This window comes from Urocampus carinirostris, chromosome 6 (genome assembly GCF_059441175.1).
Source record: "Urocampus carinirostris isolate Australia breed hairy pipefish chromosome 6, RoL_Ucar_1.0, whole genome shotgun sequence".
Classification (NCBI taxonomy): domain Eukaryota; kingdom Metazoa; phylum Chordata; class Actinopteri; order Syngnathiformes; family Syngnathidae; genus Urocampus; species Urocampus carinirostris.
Genome location: NC_142354.1, coordinates 15440198 through 15453537, shown reverse-complemented (window position 1 = coordinate 15453537; position 13340 = coordinate 15440198). Strand labels below are relative to the sequence as shown.

The following is a 13340-nucleotide window of genomic DNA, read 5'->3' as shown; positions in this document are numbered from 1 at the left end:
GTTTTTCCTTGCCTGCATGTTGGTATAAGATCAGGCGATAGTGTAATTGTGATCCTGTGCTGTCTTTAGATAAAATTTGTGATTAAGGGCTATACAAATAAATCTAACTTGACTTCAAATAAACATTTTAATGACTACTACATTTGTTCAAGTTAGCAAAGAAATCTTAAGTATTTTCCAGACTACAAGGCCTACCTAAAACCCCCAAATTGGCCACAACTTTGAAAGTGCGCTTTATAACACAGTACACCTGTATACAATTGAAAATGAATAGTTTTTATTAGTGTGCGAGACTACAGTATACCACCGTATTTCTGCAATGATCGATCAATCGAAAAATATTGCTGACAAATGTTGCAAAACATTGTTTGCTACGGGAACCTGGGTAGCGGTGGTTAGAATAGATATAAAAGTCTGATTCATTGTCAGATACACCAAAGAGTTGTTTTTTTTCCCCCCCATTGTGCTTTTTTTGCACTCAATTACTTCTTTCATGTCAACTTTCTGTTTTCTCAATTTGCTAACATGCTTACTGGCACAGTAAAATGTGTGTGATGATGAGACAAAGATCGAATGCGACATCTCTATCACTGTTGGTCTTAGTGGTTAGGTTTCAGCAAGCTCATCGCCGCAACTTGGGCTCAAATCCTGTTGCATGCAATGTTTTGCAATCTTTGTCAGAGACGCTCTTCCACTGATCAATCATTGCACTAAAATTTACCATAAGTGTATATAACTGAAGTAGCTCTTATTGTAGTTTTAAATACATGCGCCTTGTAGTCCAGTGTGCCTTATATATGAGAAATGTTTGGCATAAGCCTCGTTTTAGGGTTGCGCCTTGTAATGAATACCACATTTTTGCACTATAAATGTGTGCGTAAGCTTCATTTCTATTCCTGGCTAATAGTGAGGGATCCAGTTTCCAAGAATCATTTTGTGAAGCAATGCATTTATGAATCCTTTTCACGTGTCTTTATTATAACGTTTATGGGTGACTGCATACTTTCTTCTTTTAATAAAGTTTTGAATAAATGCCACCAAATAATATTAGATTCTCCATCCAATAGACAGAGCTTTACAATTATAAGGACCTGGTGAAAATATATACAAACACTGAGAATGTTCAATTCGGTCCAATTATAATACAAGTAGTTAACGTCATACCATCAGGCACTTAGTGTCCAAACCATTCTTTTTGATACTTAAATATTTTCTCAAAGGTTTGATTAATTGAGGCTTTATTTAGGCACATCACGGAAAAAACAGCATCTACAATTTACCAACACAAACAACATAATTTTTGCACAAAAAATAAATAAAGATGAACGATACAATAATATATATAAGCATGTGCTCAAAAGGAGTAGGCTGATGCCGAAGCTTTTAAATGCCTAAACCCATTCCATTAGAGGCCAGATGTTTTTAAAATCTTTTGTTTCTTTTGTTCTGATCAGTCAATTTAATTTAATAGAAAAACTCAATGCCATTGGTGTATATAAATATATATATATATATATATATATATATATACAGGGAGTGCAGAATTATTAGGCAAGTTGTATTTTTGAGGATTAATTTTATTATTGAACAACAACCATGTTCTTAATGAACCCAAAAGTCTCATTAATATCAAAGCTGAATATTTTGGAAGTTGGAGTGGGGCTTTTTTAGTTTTAGCTATTTTAGGAGGATATCTGTGTGTGCAGGTGACTATTACTGTGCATAATTATTAGGCAACTTAACAAAAAACAAATGTATACCCATTTCAATTATTTATTTTCATCAGGGAAACCAATATAACAGCTCAACATTCACAAATATACATTTCTGACATTCAAAAACAAAACAAAAACAAATCAGTGACCAATATAGCCACCTTTCTTTGCAAGGACACTCAAAAGCCTGCCATCCATGGATTCTGTCAGTGCTTTGATCTGTTCACGATCAACATTGCGTGCAGCAGCAACCACAGCCTCCCAGACACTGTTCAGAGAGGTGTACTGTTTTCCCTCCTTGTAAATCTCACATTTGATGAGGGACCACAGGTTCTCTATGGGCTTCAGATCAGGTGAACAAGGAGGCCATGTCATTAGTTTTTCTTCTTTTAGACCCTTTCTTGCCAGCCACGCTGTGGAGTACTTGGATGCGTGTGATGGAGCGTTGTCCTGCATGAAAATCATGTTTTTCTTGAAGGATGCGGACTTCTTCCTGTACCACTGCTTGAAGAAGGTGTCTTTCAGAAACTGGCAGTAGGACTGGGAGTTGAGCTTGAGTCCATCCTCAACCCGAAAAGGCCCCACAAGCTCATCTTTGATGATACCAGCCCATACCAGTACCCCACCTCCACCTTGCTGGCGTCTGAGGCGGACTGGAGCTCTCTGCCCTTTACCGATCCAGCCACGGGCCCATCCATCTGGCCCATCAAGACTCACTCTCATTTCATCAGTCCATAAAACCTTGAGATTTTTCTTGGCCCAGTCTTGACGTTTCAGCTTGTGTGTCTTGTTCAGTGGTGGTCGTTTTTCAGCCTTTCTTACCTTGGCCATGTCTCTGAGTATTGCACACCTTGTGCTTTTGGGCACTCCAGTGATGTTGCAGCTCTGAAATATGGCAAAACTGGTGGCAAGTGGCATCTTGGCAGCTGTACGCTTGACTTTTCTCAGTTCACGGGCAGTTATTTTGCGCCTTGGTTTTTCTACACGCTTCTTGCGACCCTGTTGACTATTTTGAATGTAACGCTTGATTGTTCGATGATCACGCTTCAGAAGCTTGACAATTTTAAGAGTGCAAGATATCTCACTATTTTTGACTTTTCAGAGTCTGTCAAGTCCTTCTTCTGACCCATTTTGCCAAAGGAAAAGAAGTTGCCTAATAATTATGCACACCTGATATAGGGTGTTGATGTCATTAGACCACACCCCTTCTCATTACAGAGATGCACATCACCTGATATGCTTAATTGGTAGTAGGCTTTCGAGCCTATACAGCTTGGAGTAAGACAACATGCATAAAGAGGATGATGTGGTCAAAATACTCATTTGCCTCATAATTCTGCACTCCCTGTATATACAGTATGCGTCAAAGTTTAGTGTCACTATAATTGACTTAGCTGTGATTATTAAGCTGGCGTATGCTATACATATCCATAATAAAGCCCTTACACAGAGACCACTGATATCCGTCTCATGTACCAAGATCTTTAAATATTATATTGTTTTAGCATACCTAGAAATGGTACAGTAATTGCTCATCCCTTAATAAAACATGAAAATATTACTTCCGATTCCATTTTTCGTTGTTGAGGGAGGTAGATTTCTGAAACGTTTCGTTTCAGGAAACAAAGAAATTGATCAAAAGTAAAAATACCTCTCCCACCGTCCACTGTTTGTGTCATTTAATTGTTTTTCAGAGCAGTCAATATCTTACCATCTTCCAGTATGTATTGATTATCAATATGCAAAGCATATACTGTACCTTTAAACATCTCTTAAAAACAATGATCTATGTTGAACTGAAAAAAAGTCACTTTAACTCAAAGATGTCACAACATCATTCGATTTTGCCTTCTTGTAAAGCTCACCTGAGTATACAGAGCGTATGATGTTATCTCCACTCTGCACAAAGGACACCAGAGCCATCATAACGCCCATTGTGGACGACAGAGCTTCTTCGCTGCCATAGCGTGAATAGATGGGTTTTCCAGCTTCGCTCAAGACAAAAACGTGCTTCCTGTGTTGCCGCCAGCTTTCGGATGTCACGTCCTCATTGCGGTGGGATGCGCCTTGGTCTGCAGTTGGAGATTCTTGGATTCCCGTCTCAAGTAGCGGTGACGAGCGACCTTTTACGCCGAGACCTTGTTCTTCCAACTTGGCCTTGGCAAGCATGGTGACCACAAACTCTCCCGAGTCCCTTCGAGTGCCGTTAGCCTGGATTCCCAGATGCTCTGCACTCTCTTCCTCGTTCGCCGTCACAGGAGGAGAACCTTTAGTGTCCCGTGGAAATGCTTCTTCTGATAGATCTTGTGCGTGCTGTGCAGGTTCTTCTGAAACATCCTGTGTGTGCTGGGTTTGATCTTCTGAAATATCGTGTCTGTGCTCCTCTTCATGAGCAGCCTTTCTGGCCACTATGTCAGGAAACATGTGATTGCCCAAAAGTGAAAGTGAGGTCGCCAGAGTCTCTGCAGTGAAGTAACCAAAATGGTATTATATTATACGCGGTTATTGGATGGTACAAATGGGTCGAGAATTTTGACAAGTGCTAACATTCTAGCATACCGCATGATTGGAAAGTGTGATAGGAAACCTCAAAAAATACAAAAAAAGAATGCCCGTCTGCACTTCTGACCCAGATAAATGGATGTGAATGTGCTTTGTATTTTATGTCATATCGGAGATTGCAAAAGGTCAGCATTTAACAATAATCTGGCCAATGTAATATAAAAATGTATTTATACTGTACAGTATATATATGTATATATATATATATATTGGGGCTACTGTACCTGTTGTGTTAATATCTAAGTGTGGACAACAGATCTTGACTCCCTGGATCACTCCCTCTTGATGATTGTCCATCTCCATGATACCATACCAGTCACTGGATAATTGGGACACAGGTAAAAAAGGACAAAGAAAAAGCAGTCAAGGCAAAAAATAATGGGTAAGCCTGCTTCATGTTCTAGAGGTGCACGCTTTGCAACCCAATTTAAATAATTTTGGGTGGAATAGGCATGTGATTACATTGTTTTGTTTAACTTAATCCGGCTTTCTCACATATTAAGGAAAAAACATGCGGCTATTTGATTACTGGAATAGCAAGAGGACTAGGGTGGTCCTTAATGGGGGTCGAATTTTTTTTTTTGAAATATTGGGCTCTGACCCCCCGCATATGTTCTTATATCGATAAAAACACACTGTGTGCAATTTTGAACAATTTGGATAATATTTAGAGGTAGCTCAACGACTTTGAAATTTCCCAAAATGGTAAAATTTTGGCAATTTTCGAGAAAAAACGGAAATCTTAACCCTATGTGTACGGCGTTTTAGAACATCCAATTTCAGTCCATTGCTTATAATTGTAACACAAGAAAAGTTACAAGTAACTTTGTACACTAGGTCTGATATAATGTGCGAAAAATCCTTATTTTTCATACCAAATTTCAGAGGCCTTGAGCGACCTCTAAATATCCTTTGATTTTGATGAAACTTTGCCTAATTACGTTTTGTATATATTGGAACATATTCAAGGGGTCAGAGCATGAAATTTTAAAAGTCGAAAAATAAGGACCACCCTAAAGAGGACGTACAGTCTTGAAATATCATTACATATAAGGGGAATTAGATGCTTTCTCCAGTGTTCATACGTTACTTTTAACGATCTGTTTATCGATTCACTTTAATCTATTTTAAAGTATCCCTCTGACATCTTTTAAATAACTCACAGGGATGATTGTGAGCGTGTGTCTCACTTTTCATCGTGGAAAAATTTAAATATATTGAATGATTATACTTACTCGGTGTTAAAGGAGCTGTCCAGAATTTTAAAAATTTGTTACTCTCAGCCACCATCTACAGGCTTAAAGTCATGATCGCAGCCTTGGAGCAGTCATGAGTATATAAGCGTTTGGACTGTATTTGAAACAGGCCCTTATTTACTTTTACCATTATCTTACTAGTTTAACAAAAACGGCTATGATAAGCATAGAGTAACTCTCAAAACCCGTCTCCAGTACCCACTTTCCTCCTACCTAATGTGTTGCAAGTCCCGGAACAGCGTTGGTAAAAGTAAGATAAAAGCAGATAGGCACAGTGGGGGGAAAATAAAAACTCTCTGAACTCAGTTCGGCATAAACACATACTTAGAGAAAATATTCTAGTTTCAACTTTTTAAAGACACCTCAAACAACACACCCCACCTTTAAAGTTTTTTACAGTTTAATTTCAAGATTAGGTGATTTTCTTTTTCAAAATCACTGAATTTTCACATGACTGGCTGGCAACCGGTTCAGGTTGTCCCCTGTCCACTGCCTGAAGATAGCTGGGATGGGCTCTAGCACCCCCCGCGACCCTACTGAGGATAAGCGGTGCAGATAATGGATGGATGGATGAATTTTCACATAATACTATGGATATTACGAATACAATTAGTATGTAACTTAGTACTGTGTTGAACGTATACAGATGCAAATTGAGTCATGCAACTCTCTTGCCCATCGCAAATGGCGATAGTGAGACCAAGGTTTCTGAATTGGTGCACACATCAGTCTTAATACAATTAGTGACAGTGTTAGCTAGGATACAGCAAGTGAAGCCATGGAGTATTTTTTTCTCATCGCATGGATTTTTTTCACAATGGAAACCTAGTTAAAAATGCTTTTATTCAGAACGGATTAGTATATAGTTTTACTGTCCTGAGTAGAGTTAAAATCGAGCCCGACGCAGCCTGCGGGTATCAAAGCCCGAACTAGCCAGAGCCCAACTGATTAACTTTTTGAGGGACTGAGCCCAAAGTAATCCTGAATTCTCACATCATATTTGTGAAGAGGAACGGTGATTTCGGCCATCTACGACAACAACCGGTCTGCTGGCGCGGAACCGGTCGGCCGGCGCGGAACCGATCGAACGGCGCAGAACCGATCGGCGCGAGCAGCACACGCGCCGAGCAGCGTGCATGCTGCCCGGATCACCCATGAAGAAAAGAAAGCGTAGAACACATGACGAGAGAATTTTTTTTTAAATCCGTGAAAGAGAAGCCTAGCCCAACTCAATGAATGACATTTTATGCCCTAATCCAGCCCTAAGATATTAACTCTGGTGCAGAGTGTCTGCAGATGCAAAGTGAGGCACACAATTCTTTTGCCTCCTGGCAGAGGGCGATGGAGAGACCATATTCCAAAATAGCGCACATCTCAGCCACAGTTAGTTATAGTATTAGCAAACCCTTATATTTTATCTCATTGCATGGCCTTTTTTATTCAGACAGGAGCAGCACATAGATATTAAGCATTTTTCAATGCTAAAATCAATGATAGCTTTCTTCCTTTCAATCAAATGATGATGTAGGTTCATTTATTTGTAGATCTGCCTGTGCCTCACCAGACACGAACCTCACCGCAAGTCATTGCATTTTACAAGACCCTGCGGTTAAAACGGACAACCCAAGACTCATGAACAGCAGCATTGATGAATGGCAAGCAGTTATTTTTGTGTGCCGTCACATGACAAGAAAAAAAGCTAGTGGTTGAATATTATCACAGAGTTCACAGTGGAATTTGCTATGCGAGTCTGGATAATACCATGAACACTCATAGAAAGCGAGAGTATTCAAACGACTTTGTGGTCGCCAACAGGCTAACCTCTCGATAATAAGTAGGATTTAGTTTTGGTGTGCCGCCGTGGGTTGTATGACACAGTAAATTGTTATTTTTATTCATGGTTATGGGCAGATATATTGATCAACTCGGAAAATATGAATCCCAATGCTAGCGTTAACTGCTAGCAAACAATACACACACATTTATAGTTGAAATTAATCCCCGGACACGGTCGCCATATTAAGTGAAAATACAGCCCCCGAAAAATGTTTAACTTACGTTTTTTTGGAAACAGACGAAAGAAAAATATGTTAAAACGCTACATGGAGTCGCCGTGGCGGTCAAGCTCTTGAATCTTAGCCGTCAACGATACGAAAACAAATGCTTCTCTTACCGCAGGAGATGCATCCGGATTTGGTGACGTCATAACTAATCTGACCAATTGGGTTGCTCGTTGGCTCCAGGCGGCCCCGCCTTAAAATTTAACGCCACTGAAAATATGTTTTTCGTCAACTAATGAGGTTATCTTTAACCCCAGAAAAAAAATTATAATTAGTTTTTGTACACATTTTCCCCCTTTTAATGCCTTTGGAATTAGAAATTTATTGCCATCGATAACAACCTAATGAACATTGTTCAGTGCTTCTCAATTTTTTTCTGTCAGCAACCCCCTGGAAGAAGAAATCCTCTCGCACCCCCAAGGATCGTTTTTTAAGTGATCACATAATATTGGTGGGGAAAAAACAAATATTGTTCTTTATTGTAACACAAGGGCAGCACGCCGGCGCAGTGGTTGCGTGGTTTCCTTCAGGCACTCCGGTTTCCTCCCACACTCCAAAAACATGCATGTCAGGTTAATTGACTGGTCCAAATTGTCCCTAGGTGTGAATGTGCGAGTGACTTGTCTGTCTTTGTGTGACCTGCGACTGGCTGGCAACCAGTGTGTTCCCTGCCCACTGCTCGATTATAGCTGGGACGGGCTCCAGCACCCCCGCGACCCTACTAAGGATAAGCAGTGTAGATGATGGATGAATGATGGCAACACATCACCTCCCTCCATGTCAAATCTACACCTATCGGGACATTTCTTGCTGAAGAAAACCTCAAGCGTCTCATCAGCATGATTGGATTGTAATGTCTTTAAATGACAGCTTATTTTTTTGGCTTTGTGCTGTCCGCTGCCAACATATTTAACATAGCAAGAACACCAGTTTTTGATTGTTTCCCTCCAAGGTCGCAGTGTAGTGGTACTGGAGGAGACTTTTGTTTGTCTCCTTACCCTGTCCCTCTTCGGCTGTCTTCGCATCCGTGTAATTTTTTTTTTCATGGGGTCATTTAAGGGCCTGCTAGAATTCGTGTCTCCACTTGATAATCACTGCTTATACTTCAATAAAACACTCAGCCACTGAGATCGCCATTTCCCCCTAGTGTAGTGGAGGTTCCATTGCACTTTATTCTAGCCTCCCTTGACGCAGCCTTTCACCTTTAAGGCAGTATTTCCCAAGCTTTTAGGAGTTAAAGTTTCCTTTTTTCCCTTAAAAAAATCTTGAGGGACACCATCTATTGAAAATGTTTACAAATAACTATTGGTACCGGTTTTAGGTTGTTGTTTTTAAACCTTAAAATAACCTGTTGCTTAAATTGACACAAAAAAAATCTTATCATTTGCAGTCATTGTAGGTCAGGAGGTAATACAGGTTATTCATGTTGGTTAACAGTTTTTTTAATAATTAGTCATCGTAAATAGTAATTTTGTATTTTTTTTTACATTTTTAACCTGTTTATCAAGTTTTGCTATTTTTCTGAAAACATGTTGAATGAGCATCGGGATAAGTTTGGTAACTGGTAATCCCAACCAAAATCTGCAATGCCTCTCTTTTCATAGGGCATTGCACCACACTCCTGGTTAAGTATACTGCTTTTTATTTTTCCTCCTGCGATGTTGAGATGCTCTTTTCCCTGTCCATTTTGAGTTTATTTGGAGTGTTTTTTTTGTTTGTTTTTTTGTACAGAAAATTGTTAAAAATGCAATAAAAACTCTGACTTACAAATAATACCAATAATAATAATAATAATAATAATAATAACAATAATAGTTGAGGGCAATTGGTCAAAAATTTACTAAATTATTAAGTAATAGTCAGTATTGGGTGGAGCAGCCCCCCTGATCCAAACCCGAGTGGTGTTTCGTTACTGGACTTCTGTGGCCGTCACGGCTTGTCCATAACGAACACAAACATAAGGGGTTCCATATGTGCCCCTGGCACCAGGACACCCTAGGCCGCAGTTGGATGATCGACTTTGTAGTCATTTCATCGGACCTGCTGCCATATTTTCTGGACACTCGGGTGAAGAGAGGGCCAGAGCTGTCAAATGAGTTGGCACCAGTTAGTGGGGCAGGATGACGATCCGGCCGGGCAAACTCAACCATGTTGTAAGGCTCTTTTGGGAACGTCTAGCAGAAGGTCCTGTCAGAAAGAGTTTGAATTCACACCTACTACAGAACGTTGCCCATGTCCCGTGCGGGGTGGGGGACATTGAGTCTGAGGGCGTCTATTGTCGAGGCGGCCTATCGGAACTGTGGCCGCAAGGTAGTCGGTGCCTGCCGTGGCGGCAACCCTCAGACCCGCGAGTGGTCACCGGCAGTAAGCGATGCTGTCAAACTGAAGAGGGAGTCCTCCTGGCCTGTGGGACTCTGGAAGCAGCTGGCAGGTATCGGCTGGCCAAGCGGGATGAGGCTTCGGGAGTTGCCGAGGCACAAACCCTCGCATGGGAGGAGTTGGGCGAGGATATGCAAGAAGACTTTCGAAGGGCTTTAAAGAAATGGTGGTCCACCATCCGGTGTCTTAGGGAGGGAAAGCGGTTGGCCATCAAGACTGTGTATTGTGGAGAGGGTGCTGCTGACCTTGACCCAGGACGTTGTGAAGTGGTGGGCAGAATATTTCGAAGACCTCCTCAATCCCACTAACTAAGTTTTCCTCTGAAAAAGCATTGCATTAGTTGGGCTTTTACATCTCTGGTGTTGAAGTCACTGGGGTGGTTAAAAAACTCCTTGGTGGCAAGGCCTCAGGGATGGATGAGATCCGCCCAAAGTTCATTAAGGCTCTGGATGTTGTGGACATGTCACGGTTGATAATAATAATAATAATAATAATAATAATAATAATAATAATAATAATAATAACAAATGTAGTGGAAGCTAAAGCTCTTGTTGGTGATAGGAATGAGTGGAGAGGTGTTGTAAAAGCACCAATTCATGCGATTTTTATAATTGCAAGCTTAATTGTATTTTGGTAATTGGTAATTAGTTCATGCGTTCAGAACTTCCGGAAACACCTTAATTGTTTTTTTGGTGTTGTGAAAGGATAGTGGGATTGTGGACGCGTTCTCAAGGATGGGCTGAGCACCCGTATGATGCGGCAGGGGTCAATCAGTGAAAGCTGTCGGGCCCTGCTGTTGAACAAAAGACTGTGTTGTGTCTCCCTGACCCGAGTGACATGGCCGCTTTCTTGTGTCCCGGTTCATCTGGAGGGACGAAAGCATGACCAACTTGGGTGCCGAGGTGCTTAACTTGTTTGGGTGTTTGGGCATTTGGGTTGGCCATGGTCCAAAAATTTGTGTGTGTTTTTTGCTACCTTATTTTTTATTTTTCTTTGGTTTTGTATGGGCAGCACGGCGGGGCAGTGGTTAGCGCGTGTGTGGCACAGTTCTGAGGTCTTGGGTTCCAATCCAGCTACCAACCTTCCTGTGCGGAGTTTGCAGGTTCTCCCCGTGCTTGCGTGGGTTTCCTCCGGGCACTCCGGTTTCCTCCCACATTCCAAAAACATGCATGTCAGGTTAATCGACCGATCCAAATTGTTCCTAGGTATGAATGAGCGCGCGAATTGTCTGTCCCTGTGTGCCCTGCGACTGGCTGGCAACCAGTTCAGGGTCTCCCCTGCCCACTGCCCGGAGATGGCTGGGATGGGCTCCAGCACCCCCGCGACCCTACTGAGGATAAGCGGTACAGATAATGGATGGATGGATGGATGGTTTTGTATGTGTGTGTCTTGCTGTTGGTCACCGATCTCGAGGGATATGACCAGGGTAGCTATAGATATATATATATTATTATCATGATATAAAATAAAAAAGAATAGTGCACAATCTAACAATGTAACGAAATATGGTCAACGAATCAGGAGAAAATACATAATTCCCAGAATACATCTTAAATTTGATTCTGGGTGGGATGTATTTAAGACTGCGGTTTTTTGTTGTTGTTGTTGTTTTTTTAAATCTAGCGTTTTTCATCATACAAATGCTCTAATTTCGGGGGTGCTTGAACACTACCAAAACGGGCTGGTTACGCCCATGCTGTGGCTCATGTAAAGAAATCACAGGTCTTGTATAAAAGACAGTGTCTTACGAAATGATAGGTTAAATACAGGTTGCCTTCAGGTATTGTTTGATTCGACTAAAAACATATTAGGAAGATGGTAAAATATTGCTAATCAAAATATACAATCTCTGTAAAACGACAGCAACAATGAGATGTATTTTTTTTGTGTGTCCACAGGATGGCAGCAAAGTTTTGGAACGTGCGAATAGTGTGGCAAACATATTCCAGTACAGTATTCGCTTCCACTCTACACACTACAGTGACCTTACCTGCACACGTGTTCAGGTTAGCTAAAAAAATGTAATATGTTATAAAACATGACTGTTTTTGTCAGCCAGGTGCTTATTAGGTCAGGGAAATCCCTCTACTCTGATGCCACGTCCAGCTCCAAACCGTTACCTAATTTTTAAAATTATATTTACTGTTCTTGCAAACGTATCGTTGCATGAGATCTTTTCATGGCAATGTTGTATTTTGTGCAATGGTAGGGGCAATTTTAGTTTCAGAGCTTTGGTGTTTGACTGGTAATTTATTTACTGTATTTAGTTTACATAAAGTAATTTAGGATCATTCAACGCTCCAATCATCCAAGGTACCTCTCCTCCCTTTCTACCATTCTCCCTCCTAACGCTAGACAACCATATGCAAATAGATGGAGGAGGTTTTATGTATTTCTTTATCGTTACTAATAGACTCTCACCTGATCATGGTGCGTTGTTACAAAAAAAAAAATGCAAATGTCCATGATTGTATTGGGAGAATGACCACACACATAGCTTAAACACGCACCCAACAATTAAACTAGCATTCGGTTCAATGAAGCTCAAATGAGGACTAATATCTGTTGATGATAAAGTCACGGTGGGAAAATAGTTTTTCAACATAACCAGTGTATAACATACTCTCACCGTAAAACACAGAAGCCTCCACAGACTCTGCCGCTATGCCACAAGTGACTCTACCCGAGTGGAGAGGGGGGCTAGAGCGGGGCTAGGAAACAAATGGACTGAACCATTTCAAGGCAGTTACCTTGCTCATATTTTATTTTGTTTTACTTAAAAAGAAATCTATCGTGTTTGATCATATTCAAGCCTATCCTGTCCTTTACTACTGAAAAGAGAGTATTAAAATGATAACATTTTTGAGGGTGTTTAAGTTGAATTTAGGGCATCCCCAATAATGGGCCGTATGGTATCTTCTGATTTATTTTGAATGACTGTGAGAAGGATGGGCAAAGTTTTTGAGTGGCGGGCCGCATTGGTCAAAAAAATTTGGGAGAGAGTCCGGGACAAAAAGAAAAAAACAATTGATTGAATGTTTTTGTATATACCGATACGGAGTATTTAATGGGACACCTTGGCGATACTTCAGAAAAAAATAAAATAGTCAAGGGGTGACCAGCATGGTGCCTGCAGGTAAAATGTCTTCTTTTCTATCTCTATAACACATAAATCAAGTTTTGCCAATGGGGTAAGAATTAGGTGGCTATGGCTCAAAAGGGGGGAGCACAGTGGCGCAGTGGTTAGCGCGTGTGCGGCACAATTCTGAGGTCATGAGATCGAACCTCCTGTGTGGAGTTTGCATGTTCTCCCCGTGCTTGCGTGGGTTTCCTCCGGGCACTCCGGTTTCCTCACACATTCCAAAGAC

The 13340-nt window shown here is 40.9% G+C and overlaps 1 protein-coding gene across 3 annotated transcripts in view; it reads right to left on the bottom strand.

Moving 5' to 3' along the window:
• The window catches only part of mon1bb (MON1 secretory trafficking family member Bb), a 37257-nt gene extending 29538 nt beyond the window's left edge, over positions 1–7719 (bottom strand). For all 3 annotated transcript variants that reach the window (XR_015850709.1, XR_015850710.1, XM_088338035.1), the window contains exons 1-3: positions 7592–7719; positions 4502–4596; positions 3581–4177 (exon numbers count right to left, since the gene is read on the bottom strand). Coding sequence is in view for 1 of the 3 variants with exons in the window: in XM_088338035.1 (XP_088194161.1) it covers positions 3581–4177; positions 4502–4580 (676 nt within the window). In the remaining 2 variants the exon portion in view is untranslated. The remainder of the gene's footprint in view (positions 1–3580; positions 4178–4501; positions 4597–7591) is intronic.
• Positions 7720–13340: the final 5621 nt, after the last annotated feature.